The sequence below is a fragment of the Pan troglodytes genome, chromosome 1, assembly GCF_028858775.2.
Source record: "Pan troglodytes isolate AG18354 chromosome 1, NHGRI_mPanTro3-v2.0_pri, whole genome shotgun sequence".
Lineage (NCBI taxonomy): Eukaryota > Metazoa > Chordata > Mammalia > Primates > Hominidae > Pan > Pan troglodytes.
The window spans coordinates 90,493,620-90,509,560 of record NC_072398.2 but is presented as its reverse complement, the minus strand read 5'-3'; the positions used below and the strand labels follow the sequence as shown (position 1 = coordinate 90,509,560).

The 15,941-nt window shown below is 37.4% G+C and overlaps 1 protein-coding gene across 1 annotated transcript; it reads right to left on the bottom strand.

Annotated features, from left to right (window-relative positions):
- Positions 1 to 6,476: 6,476 nt before the first annotated feature.
- Positions 6,477 to 7,454, bottom strand: OR6K2 (olfactory receptor family 6 subfamily K member 2). The gene has a single exon (XM_001149392.6). The coding sequence runs from the start codon at positions 7,452 to 7,454 to the stop codon at positions 6,477 to 6,479; it is 978 nt and encodes a 325-aa protein (XP_001149392.4).
- Between the last annotated feature and the right edge of the window lie 8,487 nt (positions 7,455 to 15,941).

The window sequence follows — 15,941 nt, the reverse complement described above, 5'->3', positions numbered from 1 at the left end:
AAGGGAATTATCTAAGCCTAAATTTTCAGAAGCTTTACAAAACCAGCATACTTGGTGACGTGGTCCCACTCAGGGAAATAAACTTAAAAAGAGCTCAATGGAAGAATATAATTTCTCATTTGAATAGAGGCAAGTAGGAAATAAAGCCAAGTGTGGAACTAAATGTATAATTGCCTTCAAAGCCATGACTAAACTATGAAGTTTAATTACTATGTTTATGGTACTAGAGTCTCAAGATATTAATGAAAGCCCCATTTAACATCTAGGTTTATGTCAGTCATACAAATCTAAGTGGATTACCTGTTGTATAGCTTCATTTTACCATTAAAAATTGTCTCTATGGGCCACATGCTGTGACTCACGCCTGTAATCCCAGCACTTTGGGAGGCTGAAGTAGGTGGATGACTTAAGGTCAGGAGTTCAAGACTAGCCTGGGCAATATGGTGAAACCTCGTCTCTACTAAAACAAAACAAAACAAAACCAACAAGCAAAACAAAAATTAGCCGGGTGTGGTGGCGAATACCTGTAATCCCAGTTACTCAAGAGACTGAGGCATGAGGTTCACTTGAACCCAGGGAGGCTGAGGTTGCAGTGAACAGAGATTGTGCCACTGCACTTTGGTCTGAGGGACAGGGCAAGATTCTGTCTTAATGAAAAAAAATTGTCTCTAAGTGAAAATATACTCTGCATCTTATCTTTACACATTCTCTCCCCTATCCCTGCCATTTTCTGTTGAATATGAAAATAGTCTGAGTTTCCTTTTCTATAATGTATAGCTTCAAGAGATAAAGGCTGCCTCTAATTATTCATTTACTCATTCAGCAAACTATTATAGAGAGTTTCTATGGGCAAAGCATTCTGTTAAGCTTGGGAATGTGGAGATAAACACAGTAAGATACCTTCTTTCAAGAAGCATACAAATTAGAAAAACATAAGATATATAAACTGTGACATAAGAAAGTATAAAAATCATGCCAAACAGAGGGTCCAAACAGTGTGTTATAGAAACAAAGAAATGTGTGTTTACTGCTCTATGAATAGGCTGGAGAAGACCTCAGGGGAGAGACAATATTTTATGACTCTCACTGAATTCAAAAAGTAATAAACCAAGGACCTGTGTACAGTTTTATCTTACTTTCTTTGAATTCTATGGTTAATCAACCTCTGAGGACATTTACTAAGTCCACAGAGATAATAAGAACGACTAAACATCATTTACTACCTGTACACCAAAAAAGGAAGCACAGCAGCAACAAACACACTGAACGTATTAATGTAAATATTTGCATAAATATTCTTTGATAATTAAGAGGTGTGTATTTGGTCTTATTTGACATGATGTGTGCATATCATTGATTGGTGCATGTGTTTTTTTATTGCTTCCTTTATCTCTTTATTCCTCAGACTACAGATAATTGTGTCGGTGACAGCACTGCAAACATTAGGCTGATGGTTGTGTCCCAGAAAAAGGAGTACTTGGCAGAGAAGAACAGGTACATCAGGGCTACACTTCCAAAAAAGATTAAGAAAATAGCAAGGTGGAAAGCATAGGTAGAAAATGCCTTTTGGCATCCATCAGCAGAGCAGTTTCTTAGGATCACTGCAATAATCTGGACGTAAGCCAAAGTCACAAGCATTATAGCTGTGATGATCTCCATGGCATGTACAATGTCCACAACCTTGATTAATACAACTGGGCCAGTGTCCACACATGCTAGATTCAGGATAGGATCAAGGTCACAGAAAATATTCTGTATTTGATTTGGACCACAAAATGGCAGTGTGGATATCCAAGCAATCTCAGGGAGCAGAGTGAAGAAGCCACAGATGCAACAACCTAGAATCACCTGAGTGTAGAGCTAAGGTGTCATGACTGTGGGGTAGCAAAGGTGATTACAGATGGCCAGGTATCTGTCCATAGCCATGGTGGTGAGCAAGCAAACCTCAGTGATGCCGAGGGAGTGAAAGAAATACATCTGCAAGAGGCAACCATCCAGGGAGGTGGTCTTCTGCTCACTGGCTAGGTTGAAGAACACCTTGGGGATGGTGATGGTGGTATACCAGATCTCTAGGAAGGAGAGGACACTGATGAAGAAATACAAGGAGCTGTGCAGGCAGAAATCCAGTTTGATGGCAAAGAACACCATAAGACTACCAATGATGGTGAATAGGTAAATGAGGAGCAGAAGGATAAAAAACAAAAGCCAGCCGGGCGTGGTGGCTCATGCCTATAATCCCAGCACTTTAGGAGGCTGAGGCGGGTGGATCACCTGAGGTCAGGAGTTCGAGACCAATCTGGCCAACATGGTGAAACCCTATCTCTAGTAAAATTACAAAAATTAGCTGGGCATGGTGGCAGTCGCCTGTAATCCCAGCTAGTCAGGAGCCTGAGGCAGGAGAATCACTTGAACCCGGGAGGTGGAGGTTGCAGTGAGCTGAGATCGTGCCATTGCACTCCAGCCTGGGTGACAGAGTGAGACTCTGTCTCAAAAAAAGAAAAGAAAAGAAAAGAAAAGAAAAGAAATCTAGGCGTGTATGAGCTTAGACTCTCCCTGGGTGGGTCTAGTGCGGCTGCTGTTGGGGATCGGGGTGAGGTTCCCAGGTCAATGGAGTTGTGTACCTAGGAGGATTACGGCTGCCTCTGCTGAGTTATGCAGGTTGTCAGGAAAGTGGGAGAAAGCTAGAGAACATATATGAAAAGAAATCTAGAGAACATATATGAGAATAGATAATAAGGATATGGAAAAATAGTGGAAGGAACATAAAGTTGGATCAAGTTAAATTTATTGATATGGGCTCACTAAGCAGAGATTTTGAATTTAATGTTCCAGCTCAGGGAGTAGGAAAGGGCTGTAATAGGTTGGTTGGTTGGTTGGTTGATTGGTTGGTTGATTGGTTGGTTGATTGATTGGTTGAAAGATGGCTCAAAAGATGACCCACCAAAAGCAGAGGAAATGCTTTAAATTGGACTGTTATTCCATAGATTCCACAGTGAAGGGAAGGAAGAGTATGTCTGGTACACAGGAGATTCTTTAGCATGGCCTTTAGTATTTCCGTGCCCTGTGATTAAGGACAATAAAAAATTACAACACCACAATCCAGAAAGGACTACTAATGACCAAGATCCTTGAGGAATTAATGTTCGGGTCACCATATCAGTTAAGGAACTATGACCAATAGATGTGCTTGATGAAGGCAAAGTGAATACAGAATGACTAGTAGAAGAAGGTAGTTATAAATACTAGCTATGATAACATGACTAGTTATAAAAATGGAAACTATAACTATAATTGCCAGGAGTGTTTCCTCCTTATTTTGTTGTGAACATGTTTATATATACTCACACACATATATATACACACATTAGCAAATGTGTTTTCTTTCCTCTCTTATTTTTATTATATAACATAAGACACATTGCTTTATATCAATATTTAATAATTGTTAATTCTACATCATAGTATTTAAGTTATGAGATATTAAGAAAAAAAGTAAACATCACTCAAGGATTTACCGCCTCTTCTGATCCTTTGAAACCCTAAATAGAACAAAAAGGTAAAGGAAGGGCAAATTTGTTTTTGTTTTGAGATGGGATATTCATCTCCTTCTGCCTTTGGACACTGGGTGCTCCTGATTCTCAGGCCTTTGGATTTGGACCTGGGTTTATACTATGAGTTTCCCTGGTTTTCAGGCCTTCAGACTCAGGTTAAATTATGTCACAAGTTTTCCTGATTCTCTAGCTTATAGGCAGCAGATCATGAAGTCTGTGGTCTCCATAAGCATATGAGCCAATATTTATAATACATTTTTATAGATAAATAGATAAATATCCTATTGGTTTGGAGTCTCCAAAGAATGTTAGATAATACATCTCTCTATTTCCTCAAGAATATAGCTAGAATATTTAAAAATGTAGCATGGTAGTTAAGAGAAAAGCTTTTGAACAAGCAGAGACCTGGGTTCAAATTATAACTCAGCTTCTTACTAAATGTGTATCCTTGGACAAAAGCTTAAGCCCTATAAGCTATAGTTTCCTCCCTCTTAAAGCAGCACTGATATTAATACCTATTGCAAAGAATTTCTATAAAGTAATGTATGTGTATGTACACACACACACGTGTGTATGACAATGTCTTAAAAGTGAAGAGTGCCCAATAAGTGGAAAATTGCATTAATATTATTATCAATAAATATAATTACAATTGTGAATATACTAGGTATATTAGTCAGCGTTCTCTAAAGGGACAGAACTAATAGGATAGATGTATTACTAAAGCGTATTGACACACTATCACAAGGTGGGGTACCACAATTGGCCATCTGCAAGCTGAAGAGCAAGGAAACCAGTCCGAGTCCCAAAGCTGAAGAGAAACTTGGAGTCTGGTGTTCAAGAACCATAGAGCGTGGGAGAAAGGTGTAGTCCCGAAAACTAAACCAGTTTAGTCTTTCCACGTTCTTCTGCTAGCTTTTATTCTGACTGCACTGGCAGCTGATTAGATTGTGCCCACCCAGATTGAGGGTGGATCTGCCTTTCCCGGTCCACTGACTCAAATGTTAATCTCCTTTGGCAACACCCTCACAGACACACCCAGGAACAATACTTTGTATCTTTCAATCCAATCAAGTTGACACTCAATATTAAACACCACATATGGTATTTTATTATTACTAGTAAAAATTTGATTAATAAATGCAGTGCAATGTTAGGTAAAATAAATATACTTAAAATTAACAGCGAATAAGTTAGCAGTTTCTGTCCTCTCCAGGCCAGAAGGCATATATTTCCTTAATCCTGTGTATTCACTAAGAGCACATTTACAAGGTAACAGGAACATCAACACACGATGAACTTTTTTCTCTGTTTTATTTTCTCTTGTTTTTCCCACAGCTTGGAATTTTTTTTATTACATGCATGCACACACACACACACAGAACTAGTAAAATTACTTTATGTTCATAATTTGAAATGAAGGTATGTTTAATCACAGCAGTTTTTAAGGCAGGCTAATAAAGCAATCAGATTTAAGTTGTAAGAACAGCTCAGTTTGCAGTGGGGAAAGAAGCTTGAAGTTGAGAAAGTATGGATGTAAGGTAGGTAGTGTTAGCTATATTACTTTTTAGGGATATTGATAATATTTAGGAAATGATTATTTATTGAAAAACTTAAAAGTAGAGAGGACAGAGAAAAAATGGTGTGACCCTTTCACATAATGGAGCTTTATGTAGATCAGCTCTGTAAAAATATTGCACTTACAACAGCATCAATTAGTCAATAAATTGGAAAAATAATGACATTTTTCATGTCACTTGAAGAATATTAAAAATACATGACTTAAACTCAGTGATACTTCTTGCATTTCTTTTTCCCTCTGTCTTCTTGTTCTTCAGCCAAGTATCCCCTAAAGCCTTTCTTTTACCCAGACCCCCTGCACCCACAATCAACAGGTTTTCTCTGATTTTTCTTCTCTTCTGTATCCCAGACTTTTATTTGATAGCATTAACCCTTTTTATAAGATCTCTCCTTAACTTGTCTTTCCATTTTATTTTAAAATATCATAAGATTTAGGAGTAAAAGTAATGAAAGGATTGTGGCACAAAAGTGGGGAAATCACACTGACAGCTATAGGATTTGTGTTGGCAGGCTAGAGAAGGGTAAAAATTTATTAACATTTGCACAGTAATAAGCTTTATCCTATCCCAGCTGAATCATGAGCCCTGGAGAAAAATCGCTTTTTATAAAGCATGTATGACATGAAGACTCAGCAAGAGAAAGAAGCGTCAATGAGGTAGGATAAAAAAGAGTTTGGAATCCTAAAAGCCAAAGAAGAGAGCTTGAAAGAGTTGTTGCCTAACACAATTGATCGATTGTCTAAAACAATCAGAATGCAGCATGGTGGTATGTTGGTTTATTCATTCAACAGATCATTTTTATGTTTATTACTTAATATGTACAATGCATTTGATCACAGTGAATGCAACATCTAGGTTTTTTATTTATCATGAAAAAACTGATTATTTAATGAGTTACTTAATTAAATTGCTTATTGATCAATACTTGGATACTCAATTTAAAAATTTGAGTCATTCTTCAACTATAGAAGCTAGAGGCACCATGGATAAAACTTAGTCTTATGAAGGACACTTTTTAAATTACCATGTCTTACAGACAAATATTTTAATTGCTTTAAAATTAAAGTAAATGTTTATGCAGAACATTTCAACAAAATGAATTTACTTTGAATAACTTGAGTGGCAGAAAATGTAATTAATAAAGTCAGATTGAAAAATATGTCTAACTGAGTAAAGATTAAATAGAAGTTATTGACGTTAGCTATTACTGAATTTGTTTCCTTTTGTTTGGTTTGGTTTGGTTTGGTGAGCTTTGGGAGACCAGTTTGAATAGAAGGTTGATAGGAAAAGACAGATTGCTGAGAGCTGAAGGTGAAGAGGAACCAGCAACTATACAGAATCTCAACTAAAATATCTTACTTGAGGTCCCTGGTCTTATGGAAAAAAATATTTTAGCTTGACCTATGTGCTTTTTTATAGCTTCTTTTATTTCTTTATTCCTCAGGCTATAGATAATGGGGTTGAAGAAGGGAGACAAAACTGCAAAGGCCAGAGCAATGGCTATATCCCAGAACAAAGAGTAGGTGGCAGAGAAGCGTAGGTACATGAGAGCCACACTGCCAAAGAAGAGCGAAAAGACAATGAAGTGAGAGACACACGTGGAAAATGCTTTGTGGCAGCCTCCAGCTGAACGAATACGTAGAATTATAGCCACAATACCAACGTAGGACATGAAGATGAGCATCACAGCTGTAATAATCTCCACTGCATGAATGACATCCACTACCTGAATCATGACGATGGCTCGTGTGTCTGTGCAGGCCAGACGCAGCACTGGGAGGAAGTCACAGAAGATATGCTCAAGGTGATTCGAACCACAAAATGGCAGTGTAGAGATCCAGGCAATCTCAGGAAGGGGTGTGATAAAGCCACAAACACAGCAACTCAAAGTCAGTTGGGTACATAGCTTGGGGGTCATGATAGAGGGATAATGAAGAGGGCTGCATATGGCCAGGTAGCGGTCAAAGGCCATAACTGTCAAGAGACACACCTCACTGATGCCGGTGGAATGGAAGAAATACATCTGCAGGAGACAACCATTGAAGGAAATGCTCCTCCTCTCACTAAGCAGGCTAGACAGCATCTTTGGGATTGTGGCTGTGGTATACCAAATCTCCAGGAAAGAAAGAGCACTGATAAAAGTATACATGGGAGTGTGGAGGTGAGTATTCAACTGGACCACTGTGATGATGACCAGGTTTCCAACAACAATGAAAGCATAGATGAAGAGCAGTGGAACAAAGCAGACAACAGACTTAACCCAGGAATAAGGGAAAGCGGAGAAGATAAACTCCTGAACGGTGGTTCGATTGGGGATCTCCATCTCCAAGTTGGAAGTGAGAGTTTCAATTTCCAGTGCACTCAAGCCTTCTAGGAGGCATCTACTATTGGATAAAGGAATACACTTACAAGAAGCCAGCGTCTGAATAGAGCCCTGTAATGGGGATAGAGACGAAGACAAGGAAGAAGGACATGGTCCATATTCTATAGTTGTTTACGACTTAAGTTGTAGTGTGGAAAAAATCCAGTCAGAAAGCACAGTCAATATTTTGGATGTGAGATTCTCAAATATTAACATGCATCAGAATCACCTGGAGGGCTTGTTAAAACTCATATTGCTGGTCCTCATACTGAGAGTTCGTTCCTAATCTGTAGTTCTGAGGTAGGACCCAAGAATTTTCATTTCTAACAAATTTTCAGGCAATGGTGGTCCTGCTGGTCAGGGGACTATATTTTAAAACAACTTTGTTTAGGCGAATATAGAATTAGACAGGGCATTGAAGGAATAATAAATAATTAAGAGGATGTTCTTTTCAATATTTAAATCTTATTGATTCCCTAATAATCTCCCCACACTGTTCCATATATTTTTTTTTCAAGCTCCCAATTTATTGGATTCTTGGCATATGATTTGATTGGCATATTTTTATAATAAAGACAAAACCATTACTGGTGAATTCTTTCAACCTCTTTCTCTAATAACTCTTCCTCTCTTCATATGTATATTCTTAACCATAATTCAGAGAATATATGGAGAAAAAAAGCCATATAAATAATCATAAGTTATTTTACCTTGTTTTATAAGATAGTCTATTCTATCTCCTTCCTTTCCTTCTCTTCTACATCTTCTTGGTAAGGAGATCTTGAAGTGGTTTTGTACCAGAAGCCTTTGGTCAAATGAAGTAACTTATGAAAACTAACTATATTAATAAATAAATGCTTAATATAGTTGTACACTTGCTCTGGTACAATTGAATGGTGGTAGTTAGAAGGAAGGGCAGAGCTGCAGTGCCCTGTAGAATACAATTTAAACTACACACATTATAGGAAATTGTCCTATTAATTTATTCTCTTTTCAGAATGTTTTGTTTTACTTTATTTGTCTCTTCTGCAATCAAACATGCACATTTCTTCTTATCTTGGGAGAAAATACTGTTTCTATTCAGGTTATTTCCCTCCTTTGTAACAACTGCATTATTTTTCCAATGTGTAAAAGGTATTTATTCTATTCATTCTTCTTTGAATCTCTGAATAATGTATCCACCCTCAACTTCCCATATCTCTTTTCTTAAGGTATACTAGCGACTTTCTCATTGAAATTGAATGGCCCCCTCTGTCTTCATTGCCACTAACTTCCAAAGGTCAATTGCCCAATGTTTGAAACTCTCCTTTCTTTGCCTATTTGACACCACACTATCCTGGTTTTCCTCACTGATTATTCAATTTTTTATATCCCAAGTGTAAACATAACCCCAAATTTTCTGATCATTTTCTCTTTTCTCTATATTTCCTTTCACACAGAAGAATCTATTGTTTCAAGATCTTATTTATTCAAAATTATTTATCAACTCGTATTGGCCTTCTATTCTCGGTGGTTATTATGACTCCAGAATTCCTTGTTTTTGATATCTCTCATGACCTCCACATTTTCCTTTTTTTTTTTTTTTTTTTTTTTTTTTTGAGTCGGAGTCTCACTCATCACTCAGGCTGGAGTGCAGTGGCGCAATCTCAGCTCACTGCAAGCTCCGCCTCCCGGGTTCACGCCATTCTCCTGCCTCAGCCTCCCGAGTAGCTGAGACTACAGGCGCCCACCACCACGCTTGGCTAATTTTTTGTATTTTTGGTAGAGACGGGGTTTCACCGTGTTAGCCAGGATGGTCTCCATCTCCTAACCTCGTGATCTGCCCGCCTTGGCCTCCCAAAGTGCTGGGATTACAGGCGTGAGCCACTGCGCCTGGCCGTGACCTCCACATTTTCTTCAGGACTCTCTTACTTAGAAACCTCACCTTGACCCAAACGTACATCCTCACCTATTATGGGCTGTTAAATTGTGTCCCCTGAAAATTTGTAGGTTGAGTTTCTAACCCCCAGTTCCTCGGAATGTGGTTGTACTTGGACATACAGTATTTAAAGAGGTAACAAAGTTCAAATGAGGAAATTAGGGTGGCCCTTAATTCAATAGGGCCAGTGTCCTTACAAGAAGAGGAAACCGGCTGGGCGCGGTGTCTCACGCCTGTTATCCCAGCACTTTAGGAGGCTGACGCGGGTGGATCACGTGGTCAGCAGATCGAGACCATCCTGGCTAAAACAGTGAAACCCCGTCTCTACTAAAAATACAAAAACAAAATTAGTCAGGCGTGGTGGTGGGCGTCTGTAGTCCCAGCTACTCGGGAGGCTAAGGCGGGAGAATGACGTGAACCCGGGAGCTGGAGGTTGCAGTGAACCGAGATTGTGCCACTGCACTCCAGCCTGGGCAACAGAGTGAGACTCTGTCTCAAAATAATAATAATGGTAATAATAATAATAATTAATAATAATAATAATAATGAAGAGGGAATTTAGACACAGTTTCAGAGGGAGAACCATTTGAAGATTCAGTGAGAAAACAGCCACCTACAAGCCAAGAAGAAAGGAGCTGAAAGAAAGCAACCCTGCTGAAAACTCGGTCTCATACTTCTTGTCTCTAGAATTGTGAGAAATTAAATTTCTGTTGTTTAAACCACTCAGTGTGTAGTACTTCTTATGGCAACCCTAGCAAACAAATATAACACCCTTACCCTCAGCACTAAACCAGTTTCTCTTGCTGACTTTTTAAATTTTTGTCCACCTAGATAACAACTTTACTCATTTTATGTCTATTATTCCTTACACTCTCAAACCAAATTAATCATCAAGGTCTGCACAATTTATTTATTTTTTACTATATCACTAATATCTTTTATTTCCACTCTTTTTACCCTAATTGGATGCCTAGTCATAATGTATACACTATTGCAATGAGTTTCCAGAAGTTTCTGCATCCAGTCTTACTTTTGGCTACCCAAGCCTCCATTCTCTGAAGGTCATCTTTGTGAAGCTAGTTTCCTCTTGTGACTCTCCTCTCATATCTATACTTAAGTATCATTTTCTCATCATTTTCTTCATCCAAATTGTCTCTTCTTTAAAAGTGAAACAACCTCATATCCTCTAGGGTAACTCTTTCCTAATCACCGAATCAGGAAATAATAAATTCCCTTTATTGTCTGGCATTAATAATAGTCTTGCTTTCTATACGCTTTAAGAAATGGAAATTTATTAATAACTTCCTATTTATATTAGCTATACATGCATTTGTTAATTGATTATATGACTAAGTCCCATCAAACTCCTATTTTTTTACACACAAAAGTTAGCATCATCTTCCTTTAATATGGTCCTAAAATTTATTTATTGTTATTTTGTGCAGAAAACAGAGAGACTTTGTCTCCTGTTGCTATTGAAACTTGCAAATTATCTATCCAGTTTAGCAAAACTGTTATTTCAAACATGTAACATACGTTTTTCTGGTCTCTGAACATTCCTAAAAGGAATCTCTCCTTCCTCTCCTTTCCCCTCCAATTTCTGAATTTCTGCCTCCATGTTTCCTAAGTTCTACATGTGTCTTTTCTAGTTTTAACAAGTGTGTGTGTGTGTGTGTGTGTGTGTGCATGTGCGCATATATAGAGAGAGATGATGTGTGTATTACATATATATATATACTCCTATAAAAATATTTTTAAGTGTTCTTGAGTTTTTACATACTCATCTGATTTTTCCATAAGTCTTAATGTCTCTAAAAGTAGTCACCACATCTAACTATGGCCCTCAGGACAGGGTTTTACAAGTTGAATCGGGCTATGAGTTCAAGAAGGTGTCTTCTGAACAGACCCAGACCTAATTCCCTAATCTTTTGAAGAGATGCAATTATGACAAAGAAATAATCAGTAAGATTTAAACCAAAAAGAAACACATTCAACTTTACCTATTGAACACTCTATCTACATGCAAAATTGAGTAATAGTAAGTCTAGTGCAAATGTCAATGACATTAAATGACCAACAGATAACTGGAAATCTCACCTGATTGCTGCAACATTTATTCCTGAAATATATCAGAAGTTAATCACAATACTTATTTGTGGTTTTAAAGATATCCTTTGAGCTTTGACCCTATTTGAATCCCACCCCTTCCCTAGGATATTTAGTAACTGAAATCTTTACCCTTTGTATTAACTTGCCCTATAATACTCTTTCCTAAGTACTCCTCGCTCAAAACCTTCCCAACAGCTATTCTGAATATCTATAGGCATATTTGGATATCTGTTTTTACACAGTTGTGTTATTCTTCCTCTATCTCTTATTCCCCAAAATGAGTTAATTCACTGACCTTGCTGCTGTTGGGTTCTGGAGTTAAAATAAACATGGATGAAGACTATCTTTTCTACTTTGATAAGGGCTATATAGAGCTACTAAGACAAACTTTCTTTGCTCTTCTGCCATGTTTCTACCCTGAGTCCCTAAAGATGAATTTCCTTTATTCAGTGATATATAGATCTGACTCTTTCTGTAGAATTCTTCTCTCCCTCTTTCCCTCTCCTCTCTGTCTTTGTCTCCTTCTATCTCTCTTTCCCTCTGTATGTGTGTATGTGGGTATGTTTTCCTAAGCATAACTAGAATAAGAAGACAGACTCTCTTGGGAATTCTACACAGATGACTCAAGATTTAAGTAGGAAAACAACTATCCCTATAATGGCTCCAATTAGGTAAAGCAGTTTAGGCTGGTAATTAGGGAAACCCTACTACTGCCAGGAAACTCCAATTCACAGAGTTGTAGGCATCGGAATAAATGTTCTTTTTAAAAACTTCTTTTTTCTGTGGCACCTTTTGTTGGACTGAATTTTTAATGAATCAAAATGCTAAAATCCAAGACCCAGGTTTGAGGGATGTTCGTACAACAGAGGGAAGGAGATAATGAAAGGAGGGAGCTAGACTCACATCCTGTTTGTTTCCAGGCCATTTTCCCCACCTTAGAAAAAACAACTGGTCTTCCACGTGTTCCATCTACTAGTTCCTATTGAAATTTGGGGCCAATATTTTATCTAATAATGTTGATTTTCCCTTGTTTTACTTTCTTTATGCACAGAGGTCAGAGACATTTCTAGGCAGAGAAATGACAGGCAGGGAAGTCTCCCAAGGCTAAAGCAAATTAACAGCATCATGTGCTAGTCCCAACAAAATTGTTTCCACTTTCCTTCATTTATTCATGAAAACTTTGAGAATAAAAAGATTAATGTGATATGATTCCCTTTCTAACAAAATCAATATGTACTATAGAATAAAGAAATGCTGACAAATTTGCATTTTGCAAAATGTTAATCTCCCAAGTAGATATCAAAACAAAGTGCTGGAAGGGGGCAATTAATTCTCCCTCATGAATTCAGAGGAGGCTTGACCAAAAATAACTACATCTGAAAGAACATAGCTTGCTAAGATACCTGACTTGGAAATGGTGAGATGAAGATCCAAATTCAGCTCTGTTCAACTCCCAAAGAACACACTCTTATGTAGGTAAGGATCAGAAGCATGAAAAACAGAAGGCCTGCCTGCAGGTACTGGTGTCAGTAGGGTGTGTGCTCCCTTCCTATGCTCTGCAGAGCTGTCTCTGCGTAGGTGCTGTCTTAGGAAATCAGGATCTGACAGACAGATCTTACCTTTCATTTTAGGAACCAAGGTCCCTGTTTCCTTTTCCAGCTCTTCTCTTCTCTTTCTATTAACTTTTAACACTGTTAAGAGGTTTCTTATATAAAATTCACAAAGTCGAGGTCCTAAAGTGCTGGATTTGTTCACTTTTAATCAAAAATATCTGTTATTAAAACCAAACAAACGCACACACAATTATGTTCAGGAATACAACTCTTCCTATGCTTTCCTCCTGTTAGTTTTTTTCATGTGTGTTTTGGATGGGAAAGGGAAAAGTAAATGGGTAAATTTCTGTGAATTTTCAGACTTCAGATGAGGAGGGTGATATCAACATAATGAAGACAGCAATGCAATGAATTAACCAAGAAGGTTTGGCAGTCCACAGGTGATATGGATAACAAGAGTTGAAGATCAAAGACCAGTGGTTACAGATACCTTCAGAAAACATTATTTGTTGACTGAAAGAAAACTAGGCAAACTAGGTTGTTATACAGATGACCTTAATAATAAAAGAACATTTATTAAACCCTTACTATGGGTCTGGAACTCCATGTACTACTTAAACTCATTTAAGAACTATGATTATGCCAATTTTACAAATGAGAATAGTGTGGTATAGAGAGGTTAAGAATCCTTCCTAGGGTCACACAACTGGTAAGCGTTAGAATTAGAGTTCTGCTCTAGAAGTTTAATGTCAGAGCGTCTGCTATACTTTACTGTCCTTGTCTCTGTTATTTGGACTGTGTCTTTTTTGACAGAAAAGTGGCTACTGGGCTAAAACTGTTGCTTTAGCTCTGTGCTCCGAGTCATAGAGAATGTTTCAAGAAAACCTACTCTCTGTCCCATGAGGGAGAAATGATTAACTACTTTCTTTAACCTGAAGAATGGTAATAAGAAGTATCTTACTTTTTCTGGAATTTTAATAGCATTGGATAAAAAAAGAATAAAATATGGGGTGCTCAGTAATCTGGAAAATAGTGGAGTGGTCCTATGAAAGTAGGCAAATGTGGAGACTCTTGTAGGCCTTACAGTCCTTTCATTGTAATTGTTAACATTGTTTAAAATATGTCTCTGGAAGAAACTTGACATGAATTTAACTTATAGGTTATAAAGATAATAGCATAGACTGTTCTTATTCATTAAAAGGGCTTTTCACATCTGTGAGTAAAACACTTGAAAATAGTTTTACATGTTTTTTATAATCTACTTTATCATTGTCTGATATATTAATCTCATGTAAGCACATGGCTATTTAATAGAATAGAATTTTGCAGGGGGCTGTCCAAAGTGCTAATCTCATTCTAGCTTTTAGGGAAGATACAGTAATAAAAGATGCAATTGCACGTTGAAAGTCTTAAAATGGTTTTACAGTGAAGGATGTAGGTGTTTTAAAACCTAGGAGTAATGACATTTATTTAGTTAGCTACCTATTCCTGAATATAAATGTGCTTGAATAGACTTTTCATCATATTTTTAAGGTTCACATAACTAATTTATAAGAGTTATATTTTTTGTATAAATTCAAATCACATATATTAATTATTTGACAAAATCATTTAAATTGAATTGCTTCATTTTTTGAGTATCCTTATTGACATATAGATTTTATAAGCTTATTTTTAATTGAAACATCTATGTTTCAATTGTTATTTATTATTTTATGTTTTGCTCCAGAATTTTTTTTTTAATTTTATTATTATTATACTTTAAGTTTTAGGTTACATATGCACAATGTGCAGGTTTGTTACATATGTATACATGTGCCATGTTGTTGTGCTGCACCCATTAACTCGTCATTTAGCATTAGGTATATCTCCTAATGCTATCCCCCCCCCGCCCCCCACCCCACAACAGTCCCCGGTGTGTGATGTTCCCCTTCCTGTGTCCATGTGTTCTCATTTTTCAATTCCTACCTATGAGTGAGAACATGCGGTGTTTGGTTTTTTGTCCTTGTGATAGTTTGCTGAGAATGATGGTTTCCAGTTTCATCCATGTCCCTGTTTATAGCAGCACTATTCACAATAGCAAAGACTTGGAACCTTTGCCCACTTTTTGATGGGGTTGTTTGTTTTTTTCTTGTACATTTGTTTGAGTTCATTGTAGATTCTGGATATTAGCCCTTTGTCAGATGAGTAGGTTGCGAAAATTTTCTCCCATTTTGTAGGTTGCCTGTTCACTCTGATGGTAGTTTCTTTTGCTGTGCAGAAGCTCTTTAGTTTAATTAGACCCCATTTGTCAATTTTGGCTTTTGTTGCCATTGCTTTCGGTGTTTTAGACATGAAGTCCTTGCCCATGCCTATGTCCTGAATGGTAATGCCTAGGTTTTCTTCTAGGGTTTTTATGGTTTTAGGTCTAAGGTTTAAGTCTTTAATCCATCTTGAATTGATTTTTGTATAAGGTGTAAGGAAGGGATCCAGTTTCAGCTTTCTCCATATGGCTAGCCAGTTTTCCCAGCTCCATTTATTAAATAGGGAATCCTTTCCCCATTGCTTGTTTTTCTCAGCTTTGTCGAAGGACATGAACAGACACTTCTCAAAAGAAGATATTTATGCAGCCAAAAAACACATGAAAAAATGCTCACATCACTGGCCATCAGAGAAATGCAAATCAAAACCATAATGAGATACCATCTCACACCAGTTAGAATGGCAATCATTAAAAAGTCAGGAAACAACAGGTGCTGGAGAGGATGTGGAGAAATAGGAACACTTTTACACTGTTGGTGGGACTGTAAACTAGTTCAACCATTGTGGAAGTCAGTGTGGCGATTCCTCAGGGATCTAGAGCTAGAAATACCATTTGACCCAGCCATC

What these genes read in the sequence shown, in the direction of transcription:
- OR6K2 (XM_001149392.6), bottom strand. Translation starts at nt 7,454, where the DNA reads ATGGAGATCCCCAATCGAACCACCGTTCAGGAGTTTATCTTCTCCGCT.